The following is a 12,090-nucleotide window of genomic DNA, read 5'->3' as shown; positions in this document are numbered from 1 at the left end:
GTAACATAACAGGGCATGATATGACTTGTATCCAAACCTTTGTAGATGTAATGAAGTGTAAACTGAGATTCAGGCACAAAATGATTAAACCAACAACCATTGCGCCAACCATGCATGCAGCCTGTTGCAGTTGCTCCTGCTAGATTTGTACTATACATCTCCAGCTGTGTTATTTCATCTCACTTTTCTTTTAATAGCTTATATTAGTATCTCATTAAGCTCTGCCCTCTCTATACTTTGCTGTAGAGAGATATTGTGTTAGTTTATTTTGCCCTTGGGTTATATACTGTACTGTATGTGTCTGTTTGATTATGTGTATATTTATTATGAACTTGATTCTGCATTATGACACATTTGTATGAACAGTGTTGACAGTGATACATGGATTACTTCTGTACACCAACGATGAAACACTATTCCAAAACTAAGCAAACTATTGATTTCATTCAGACTAATTTTTAAATTGGAACATCCATAGTAAATATCCATGAAAGGTATAAATGTAATGACCTTTACCACCGGTAAATTGTTACGGAAGCAAGTGTACTTAAGAAAAAAAATCGCTTATATCATAGAGGCTGAGATCTTGAAGCTTAATATTTACATAGGGTTTTTTTTGTCACAGAATGTCTGAACAATTCTTGACTTAGCAAAAAAAGATATGTGATAGGAGGGTATTTAAAGTTCTTGGTATGGCATGCGACACCATCCTTTTGTACTGCCAAAGTAAGGAGTTAAGAAAACGCTTGTTAAATGATTAGGCATGCAGGGGAAGAGCAGAAAATGACCCACCATCAGACATGAAGTACTCCACCTCCCCGTTGTTCCCTTCATCCCCGTCCTGAGCGTGCAGCTTGTAGACCAGCGAGCCTGCGGGGGCGTCGGAGGAGACCACCGCCAGGTATGGAGCCGGAATCATGCTCCATTCTGGGATATTATCATTTACATCTGTCACTGTCAGCTCCACTCTGACCAAGTACCACTCTGGACCTGTAGAGAGAGGAAAGAGGAAACAGTGAGTGAGGATTAGGGTTAGAGTTAGGGTTCGACCAATTTAACCAGATTTAAGGAGATATTGCAATTCCATGTAAACAAATATGTTATTGGTTTCTGAGGGTAAGATTCAACTTCAGAAACACAAGATTGCAACACACCTACTGTATACATGCTTTTGGAAAATACTTTTATAACTACAGTGAATCTCACAAAGCGTTCACATTTCAGAAAAGCCACCTACCTCAACGTTAAGGCTGCACAATTAACCAAATCAAAATGTCATCGAAACATGGCCTATATTCATATATTAAAACCCAGACTATACTAAACACATTTATTTGGTTCAGATCTTCTTACAAAAAAATCACACTGTTATAATATTATTAAGTCATTATTCATGTTTTCAAATTGTGCAACCCTACTCAGCGTGATCTATAGTTTAACATGCAAACATTTCTGTGTTTGTTTCACAGTGCATAACAATATATTTGTGTAATGGGTCAGAATCAATTGAGGTTTCCCACATTGTTCTGCAAAGCAAATACAAAACTCTTGATGACAGATTTAAAACCAAAGTGAATGTGGTTGTGTACCATTGTTTCTTTTTCACTGTTCCTCTCCGTCAGCGCAACAACTTTTCAAGTGGAGAAAAACCGTGTGACAGTCAACCAAAGATAGCCCTCTGTGTTACTCCAGGAAAACACAATCAGATTACTACAGCCAGTACAGACTAGCAAACTCATGTAGCTGTGCTGCCAGCTCTGACTAAATATATCTAAACACACCAGCGCCAACCAGAAGAGAGGAGGGGGGAGGGGACCTTGTACTATACAGAACTCAATAATCCACCAACCTTTACCAGCTATTGACGTTATGCATTTTCCTTTCAGTTATTCAGTTATTAATCAAAGTTTTACATTGATAGTCTAGTATATCACTTTCACTAGTAAGTACTCAACCTGTCCTATTCTCTTCAAGTTTATTCAGTTTGCTGTTTAACATTTATAATTTTCCTAAATGGATCAATATAGTTATTATCTAATCCTAATTTATGACTCAATTAGTTTATTGACCCATATTAATAATTGCCATCCCTGCTGTTGAGGACATGGCAAATAACAATCTTTTTGGAGAGCAACAAGTTGTTGAGCAAAGTAGCAAAACTGAATTTTAAACCATTGAACATAAAACCCAAGTATGTATTTCCAATGTTTGTGAATGAAATCGTTTTTTCAAGTTATGTTTTCTAACAATGATAAATTCATCCAGTATTTTTCTTCTCACCTGTTTGTTTTCCAATAACGCTGGTTTCTATTCACATGTCATCTCCTCGTATTTCTTTCCAGAATGTATAATGTGGACAACAAGCGGTGAAAACTGAGAGGAGGCCATCTCCGCATCTCAACTAGCAATTATAATCAGTGCTGTGCTATCTGTAGCCATAGTTTCCACAGCGATCATATTGACACTGTGGAAACTCTAAGGTCCCAAGACCACAAACACACACACACACATACACACACAAACACATCTGGAGCCAGCTGATTGCTCTCTGTAGTGTCAGTTCATCCCCCGTTAAACAGAGAATGAGTGATTCTTATTTGGAATGGTTATATAACAAAACGGTGGCACTGTAATGCTAAAATTATTAAGTGATGGCTGAACAAGGTCAGATGAGGAATATTATCCATCATTATAAGACGGCTCAGTTGAATATCCGATTCTGATTGCCCAATTTGGACATTCAGTGGTCGAGGGACCATGTGAGCTGTGGCCAAATAAACACCTCAATCAGACAATACCATGAAATACTACTTGAATACTCCTTTTTCATGATGGCTGATCTGTCCTCGGTTATGAAAAGGAAAAGAGAACGGGTCAGCCATCCTGAATGAAAAGTTCCTTGCCCTCCACAAAACTAAAAAGGAGTATAATATACATTTGGCTATAATGACTGGTTTTCCGCACATTATCCCTTACAGTTCAAATTCTCTGACTTTAATAACAATCGCAATTAGTGAGAGAAAAAACAATCGATCTGTTTTGACTGTAGAGTGAAAAAGAAAAACGGCGAGCCTAAGAAAGATACATATCTTCAGAACAAGCAACACGTTCTCACTCCCAACCGGTCAGGGCCCCTCCCCGTCACTCTATTACGTAGAGGGTACCCCTTGGAAGTCAGTTTTAAACGGGCAGGGCTTCGTCCCATAGACCTTCATAGACCTCCCATAGCGTTGATAATAGACGCCATGAGAACGCTCCCCGGCAAATGCTACCCCGACGGTCAGTTGTTATTGTCAATATTAATATAATAATAATTTATTTTGTAATAGTCACACTCGATTTCGCCGATTTTCTAGTTGCCCCAGCTGGTCGACACCTATTTTAGCAGAAACAAAGGCTACATTAATGTATTAAATCGATGTTAATCCATTTGTGTGGTTGTGGAATTAATGGATGTGCCGTTGTGCGATTGCGCAACGCAATAATTTACAAACTCTTCAACTACAACCCTAATTATATTTAAAAACATTTTAGAAGGCCTCACAAAATACTTTAATGTAAATTAAAATGTGAAGGGATGTGTGTAATGTGGTGATTATTATTCACACGCGGATCTATAGGTTGGGGTATTGTTGCGCATGGACATTATAGTTAACCGGACTTCCTGTTGATGTGAAATCCCCCAATTTTTTTTTTAAATAAAATAATACTTTATTCCGAGTGTGCTTGCTTTTCTCTTTGAAAGTCATTCCATAACGGCATTGTAATACACGGTTCGGCTGCATTAAATATTACATATCTGCCGTAGTTCGCTATTTATAAAGCCCTGATGAGAGGACTTCTAGACAAACAGGAAGAACTGCCGCCGAAACTGATTATGTGACTTGGATCATAAATATATCAGCAATCAAACAAAATCTTCAATTTCTCTTCACACAATACGTCTCCTCGCAGTATCAATACTAATTCGGCTGACTTTTATATTTGATCCAATCGGTATATTGGTATATGTACACCATAACGGTGCAGAGCTGATAGAAAGGGAAACCTGGTGGTTAAAGCACGTTATTGAAATGTATTATTTGTATTATTAGATATTAATAGGAGACACAGACAGGCAAACTAATAAGGCTTTATTTAAACAGTAAAGAATACTTTAGGTTAAGGTCTTATTTTGAATAAGAAAAAAGCTTTGGGGGTATAGATATTAAGCCTGACAAAGTACTAATATATTGCTTTCCTGCAATGTTAACTACTGTATGTTTAAGCACTTATTTTAACTGATATTATACATATGTATTATACTCTTATAAGATGTATGTAGATAGTATAAGAAATGTGCAGAATATGACGATGTAATGGTGGAGTATACACACATTTTGATAGATGTCTTGTAATGCACTGTTGAGGAACCTGCGACCCAGGTTTTTCATCTTCGACCTTGTTAGGTATTGAACAATCGATAAATAAAGAACACAGAATTATCAAATATAAAACACAGAATGTGTGTGATTATACTAAATGATTTACAAATAAACACCACTGCATATTTACAACTGTTACACATGCTGATGTAACGCAAATGTTTCCAACTTAGGATCAATAAAGTATATCTTATCTCTTTCGACTCCACTTCGAGCGATATAATTACTAACAAAGCACTTATATACTAATAAAGGACTGGCTTATCTAAAGCCAGTTCAGTAGCACTTGAAATGTTTTAGCTCTATGAAACCAGAGGCCTGGACTACGAAGCTGGTTCAACCTAACCTGGATATGTTTGAGTTAGCCGGTATCACCTGCAAGGTGAATACAGCTGGTAAAAGAAAAAGTGTTTAAATGTGTACATTAACAGGTTTATGATATCACTGCCCCGTCTAAGACACGAGTGGATCTGACTTTAATTACATTTGTCTCGAGTGTTTCGTCAACTTAATGTGTTGCTTAAAATAATACTTCATAATACAGTATGTGACACTACTGTAAGTGTTGCACGGCCAGATACGGCTCAGCTGACTCAGATAAGGAAATATATGATACATTATGATGTGATATGCCGCGGACTGTACTTAATGTTACTCTGATCCGGTTACTTATGTTGTGGCAGATATTTAAGTAAGCTTTATTAACGCTAATGTTATAATAGTCAGATTGCTCTGAATATGGGAGGTGATATTCTATTAATGTTCACGTTCACACAGTCGGTGATTTTTGACGGCCGTCTTTCCTGCAACGGCAGCTTTTCTGTATTTCCTTTCTCCTGTAATATGACTTGATCGCTTTAAACTCCGCACACTGAGCTCTGATTGGTCAGCAGGCAGTGCTTTCACTGAGTTGAGCTCTTAGCCTGCAACCTAACCTGCTCCGGGGCAGGTTAGCCGCACAGCATAAGTTACCATGGAGATCTAGCCAGCTAAAAAGAGAACCAGCTTCGTAGGACCGGAAACCCCGAGTTTTCCCTGAAGTTAGCCGGCTAAGCAAAAATCCTGCTTCGTAGTATAACCCCCTGATGTACTTATATGATTATGTTTTCTTCAAGTTTGTATGTTGTTGGTCGAACGCACTTATCGTAAGTCGCTTTGGATAAAAGCGTCAGCTAAATGCAATGTAATGTAATGTAAGATGATCGATGGCTACTGCCATATTTGCCTGTGAAACTTGACAAGTGCATGTTTCAGGCTTATCAATTAACAACAGGAGGGGCCACAAACATAAGACCAGCTGTTAAATAAAGCTCTTCTGACCTTAGCTGGCATGTGGGTATATATATTAATGCTGCCCATTATGGGCACAAGTCATTTTCACCCATTTATTAATTTTATGTTTTAAATTTGAGTGTTTCCTATCCCCTAAACCTCCAGGGATGTACACAGTTTAATACTGGCAACTTCTTATTATGGGAAATGCGAAAACGTCTTTTAAAACTACAATTCCCAGTAGAGACGTGCCATCGAGCATGTTGCAAAACACACAATAGCCAGCATGTGAAGTTCTGGGGACGGGGTGGACCCGTTCAAATCCAGTTTTGGACAGTCTGCCGTGGTTCCATCCCATTTCAAAGTGTTGTTCGACGCTCGGCGTAACCCTATCCCAACTCCTCTATTACCAAGTTCAGGGAGCTCTATGCAAGTCAATGGGACGCCCTGCCCGTTGAAAACGGACTCTCAAGGGGTACCCTGTACGTAATAGAGTGACGGGGAGGGGCCCTGACCGTCCGTCAATATGTGACGGGTTGGGAGTGAGAACGTGTTGGAATAAGAGCGTACAATCAGGTCATTTATAGCGAGGCAAGAGGGCCAAGTTGTGTCGCAGGAACCGGATTGGGAGTGAAAGGCAGAGGCGGAGAAATGACCCTGGGATTCTGAGAAAAACAGCACAACAACAAAAAGTGGAGGATGGCCGTACTAAGAAGAGAACACAACGAGCAAGCAATTGCATAAATCAATGGCATTAGAGAAGAGGGGAAGCGAGGGAACGTTTGAAAGAACAACATAAGCAGACTTCAAAAGAAGAAACTAGAGCGAAATTAACCAGCCATATCTTGTGGAAAAAACGTAGCTCTGCACTTGATCTGGGGTTCAACCCATGTATTTGTTGATGATCTCTCCCTTTCTCTCTGTATCTCCCTCTCTGTATCTCCCTCACTGTATCTCCCCCCTCCCCCCCCCCCCCCTCTCCCGTGGTCATAGCAGATTCAGAATTAATTGGCAAATGGACAATGCAGCTTTGGGGAAGAAGGGACGGCATTACCCAGCTAATAAATCACCGGGCTAATATACAGAGCACTATGCCAACATGCATCTCTCAGACACACACACTTACAGTACCATGCAAACACACACACTTCTTTCTGGCTAATAACGATCATCAGTGGATTAGTGGCTAATAAAGGACCATAGGGAGAGACAGCTTGGTGCTACTGCCACCCCTCACACTAATGCACCCCAATGAATCTAATGATATGTTGCAATCCAAAGAAAAAGTGGGCCCAGCGCTCACTAATACTGCCACGGAAAGCCGTTCCATGCCGACAGGCCTCATTCGCTCCAATAGGTTGCAAGTCCGAGGGTCCCTACAGTACATGTTTCCTCACGGCCCTTTCTTGTTATCGTGCTCTCAGAGCACATATTATTCACAATGAATGATGTAGCTTGTGCATTATTGGTTGTTTGGTGAATAAAGAATGCAGTAGAGGTGCCATTGTCCATGTTCCAGTTTATCTCGTCTCTGTAGGAACTAAAACAACAATGAAAAATGAATGTGATGGCCACAGCCACACAGGGTAAGGCAACTACACTGGACCCTTACCTCAACTAGTTTTACTTCATTTCAGTTGCAGTAAACCACACCAACATCGAACACCACTCATTTGATTTAAATGGTCAACTCTGTATTTGACATTATTTTGTTTATTATCACACATTCCGTCACAGCTAACACAAGTATTTTTTTGTATCAATAACTTTATTTGTATTTTAGTCACCTGTTCCTGATCGCTCCAATAAAATGGTAGGCCAAGCTTAAAATTGTCAAATGTATCGTTCTATAACAGTGGTCTCCAACCCTTTTTAGGATGAGAGCAACTTTCAATAAATAAAACAAGTCGTGAGCTACTTTTACTCCTCTTTTTTTGTTTTTTTGCACTGTATATATTTAGCACATTTGAACATTATTATATGCTTACCTTTAACCTTTGTGTGCTGTTTGGGTCTGTGGGACCCGTTTTCAGTGATTACTAAAAGAAAATGTATGCAATTTAATTATTTTAACCTGCTTTATTTGGGGGTGGACCTCACCTCCTCTGGGGGGTTTGGGGGCATGCACCCCCGGGAAGATTTTTTTTTAATGTTGAAGTGAAATGCCTCAACCTGGTGCACTTTGAGCAGAAAATGAATTTATGGATACAGCTCTCAACACACTGAAATGGAGCTGTATACTTTTCAATAATCCAAACATCTTTATAATATGATCAAAACCAATAACAAATCATTTAAACTTGTTTATTCTTATCTTATGTTACCTAGTTAGCATTCTTTCTTTTTATTTATGCATATTTGACTAATCACTCCCCTTTTAATATTTTTTAATTTTTTTTGACTGTCCTATTGCACACATTGGAATGATTTCTTACTTTATTTTTTACACCTAGGCTATATTAAATAGATAAATGTGTGCTCTCTCTAGCTCTCTCTCTCTCTCTCTGTCTCGCTCGCTCACAGAGGCTGTGCTCCTCCGTGGCGATGACGGCTTGCGTTAAAAAATTATAATAAACATAGGCCTATTTGTAAAGTGGGGGGACACAAACGGGATTTCGAAAAGTGTCACGGTTAAACTCCTTGTGAAGTGATGAGGTGCCGCTCCACATTGCTTTTCTTCCCGACTGCAACGCTGTAAAGGATTTTGGTTTCAGTTGTGTGTGTGTGAGCAGGCTCGGATTGGCCATCGGGAGATTCGGGACTTTTCCCGGTGGGCCGCTGCCTTTGGTGGGCCGCTGGCTTTGACATAGGTGGGCCGTGGACTTTCACAGCGCCGCTGCGCCGGTACCGCACCCGCCGGTACCGCACCCGCCGCCTTAAACACCCGCCGTTGCGAGGCTCCGGCGGATCCGGCGCTGTGAAAGTCCACCGCCGTTGCGAGTCTCCGGCTGTAACAGTCCACTAACGCCCGCGAGGACCCAGGTTCGATTCCGGCCTGAGGTCTAAAAAAAATGTTTTAAATTAAAAACTCCCGTTCATCGCGTCCCACCTATCACATCTCTGCGCCCCACACTTTGAGAAACGCTGCTGTACTGTAACTGTGTAAAGCCTTTCAAATGCTGGACACAAACTGACATCTATTTTTACAGCTATTCTTAGCATGCAGTAGCTGTCCATTTTGTAATGACTGATAGAACAATTTATTCATTTGACCACATGTTGTGTGCAGACCAACAAAATACATGTTTTTCTTTTATGTTCTATTAATGTCATATGTTCCTGTCGCGTCTATTCCAGTCTTAAATGTGTTCTCATTGAATGAGAATATTGACATGTGGAGGAGAATGTGTTAATTATGTTGGCTGCATGAATCTCAGTACTGTTTTCATATGTCTTTGTTTGTTCTCCAGACTGTCCATAGGCAATGAATTAGACGTACTATATGGATGAGTAATTCATAAATCATTCCCAGTGTTAGTGGGGTTCCCCTTCGATCTTGTATTACTGTCATAACTATATATAACTTTCATATGTGTATCTCAGTAAAGCTAAAGACTCTTGACTAAAGTTACATCTTTAAAAAATAATGAGGTTTATAGAAAATGTATCATATTTTTCACATTAGCGCGCTCAAAATCAGTGAAGGCTCAAAAGGCTATGACTTATGACCTTGAAATGATCCAAAGTTTCACAATTAATGATGTGTTTACGACAGAAAGCTAAATGTCAACTTGTCATGCTGGAGACAGGAAGGTGTGAGCTTAGGTTGTTGAATATAATAATAAGGAAGGGGAGATGGAGTAATCAGTCTTTGGAAAACAAGTGTTGATAGATGACTTACTCAATCAATGCTGAGAATATACACATCTTGTTATAGACTATACAAGATAACTGTTTGAATCAAATCAATTAGATTGCCTATATCTGGATTCCATCTAATTTCTGCATAGGCTAGTCGAGCACTCTCTGAAAGATGTCTGACAAACACTTCTGTTCAAAGTTTGTAATCAGCAGTTCTATTGGGGTTATCTTTTTTGTTATCTTCAATAATGTATTTTTTAACAGAGTTAAAAAGTTGTTCAATTACCCTTGGATCTTAAAGGGGCCCTATTAAGATGTTTTGGGTTTTCCCTCTCCTGTAGTGTGAGATAAAGGTTTGTGTGCATGTAAATGGTCAAAGTCTAAAATCCCAAAGTTCCCTCCAGAGGGAGTTTCTCTCCCAGAAGACCAAGACTCTTTATTCTTGTCTTTTATTGCTTGTATTTTTTGAAGTTTTTTGCATAATGTGTGTGTGAATTGTAAGCACCGCTGGTACGGGCATTCGTCATTTCATTGTATTTTATATATATTGACAATAAAGGCTTATATTCTATTATATTAAAAGCTCTGCATGAACAGATCAGATCAGCTACACGGGGCAGGGGTCAACGCAATATGCAATACTGCTCTTCAGGACAGGCTTCTCAGTGGCTTTTACTTCTCCGCTCCAGGACCCAGCCTACAGCAGGAGACCAGAACCAGGTCACTAGCATGCTTTTATTTAGTGACTCCAGCAGCCGGTGGGTGCTCTGACCACACCCCACTGCCACAAACATCCACGTGTAAAAAGGAAGTTCGAAACAGAAATCATTTTGAACAGTGCTCACAATATAACTTTAGTGAATCGAGCTTTTGAGGCAGGGGATTCAAGTCTTTTGAAAAAGTATTGCACGTATACTCAGGTCACTCCCTTGACCTCTCATGTTTTAATTTGAAAAAGAAAGCTCTTCTTCATACATATGCAGTTGCAATAAGGTTTGTGAGATGTCACTTTTATATTCCTCTTACTTTTATAATGAGAAACTTCTAAATAGGAAAATATCATGCTTGTTACGTGATATTGAAGAAGTTACAAAGAAATAGAGAGAAGTGCACCCTTTCATTTTGACATTCAAGAGTTTTCCATCGTTGAACTTCTTCTTGAATTAATTGTTTATGACTTTTCTATGATTGATCTTGATTTGTGGAGAAATGAACTGTTTCTTCCTACCTTACTCACATTTGTATAAAAGAAACTCAACCTCTCAGGTTTCAACCAAAGGTCACACAACCTTGCTTAGAAAAGGCTTACAGAGAAAGCTTCAAGTTGAACTATGAGTTAGCTGTACATTTAACAGAGAGACTCAATACTGTAGTTAGCTTTAATAATGGTAAAGTAAAATAATAACGTTAGGATCAGGAACATGTACTTATATACTTAAGTATTACGAGCAAAATTACTTATGCAGGAAAACATTTAAAACTAGAGAATGCAATTCCTGAAGAAATTGCTAGTGGGAATGCTTTATGCTGAAATATAATGTGTAAGAAGAAAGTGAATAATCAGGAATATTTGGATGACTGAATGGTTTCCATATGAATTAATATTAAGTTAAAAAGTAGCATGAAACTCCAAATGTATAAATAATGTTAAAGATGTAAGGCTTTGAATGTAGAATGTTATTCCTAGGAAAAGTTGAAAATGCAAAAATAACTGGTGAAATAGTAACATTTGGCAAATTTTATTTTCAAAAACCAGAACATGGGGGAAAAAAACTATATAAAACGTTTCAAATCAATTACTAACAAATTATATTCAGTAAAAACATGAGTGAAAATCTGTCAAACAATACATGAAAAAAACTATATAAAATTGTTTGAATCAATTACTTACAAATATATTCTGTAAAACCACAAAGTGAAAAGGTGAACAAAAATAAAGTAATTTTTGTGAAAGAACAAGTGATAAAACAACTATATACAGAAACTATTGTTCATTTGACACTTTAAAGTTCACTGTTTAGGGAGCGATTAAGTTAGCTAGCAGCCTAGCAGCGTTAGCTAACGGGCTAAGACTGGATACGCTGCTAAGAAGCTGTTTCCTTTAATGTGTAAATTAATATCAGTTGTCACGCCAGTAAACAGTCTATGAACAAACTCAAACGGTGTGTTATACTTTAAAAAATAGTTAATTTGACACTTTAAAGGTCAACTATTTAGGGAGAGATTAATTTAGCTAGCAGCCAAGCAGCGTTAGCGCAATGCTAACGGGCTAACGCAACGCTGTTAGCTGTTAGCGCAATGCTAACGGGCTAAGACTGGATACGCTGCTAAGAAGCTGTTTCCTTTAATGTGTAAATTAATATCAGTTCTCACGCCAATAAACAGTCTATGAACAAACTCAAACGGTGTGTTATACTTTTAAAAAGAGTTCATTTGACACTTTAAACTTCAGGTGTTTATGGATACATTAATTTACCTAGCAGTAGTCAGAGCAGAATTAATCTCCCGGGCTTGGTGTGACGCATCTGCTAATATTGATGCGTTCAAGGTCAATCAGAAATGCTATAGTTACCGATGAAGAGCGCTGGAAAAG

The 12,090-nt window shown here is 38.7% G+C and overlaps 1 protein-coding gene across 1 annotated transcript in view; it reads right to left on the bottom strand.

The window, feature by feature from the left end:
• LOC307030058 (neural-cadherin-like) overlaps positions 1 to 12,090 on the bottom strand; it is a 597,902-nt gene that overhangs the window by 411,812 nt on the left and 174,000 nt on the right. Inside the window, 1 exon segment of the mRNA XM_079666281.1 lies at positions 793 to 990. Within this exon segment, the coding sequence (XP_079522407.1) occupies positions 793 to 990 (198 nt within the window).

This window comes from Notothenia rossii (genome assembly GCF_949606895.1).
Source record: "Notothenia rossii genome assembly, chromosome: 2".
NCBI lineage: Eukaryota > Metazoa > Chordata > Actinopteri > Perciformes > Nototheniidae > Notothenia > Notothenia rossii.
The sequence above is the reverse complement of the archived record's forward strand: the minus strand, read 5'-3'. Positions and strand labels throughout refer to the sequence as shown.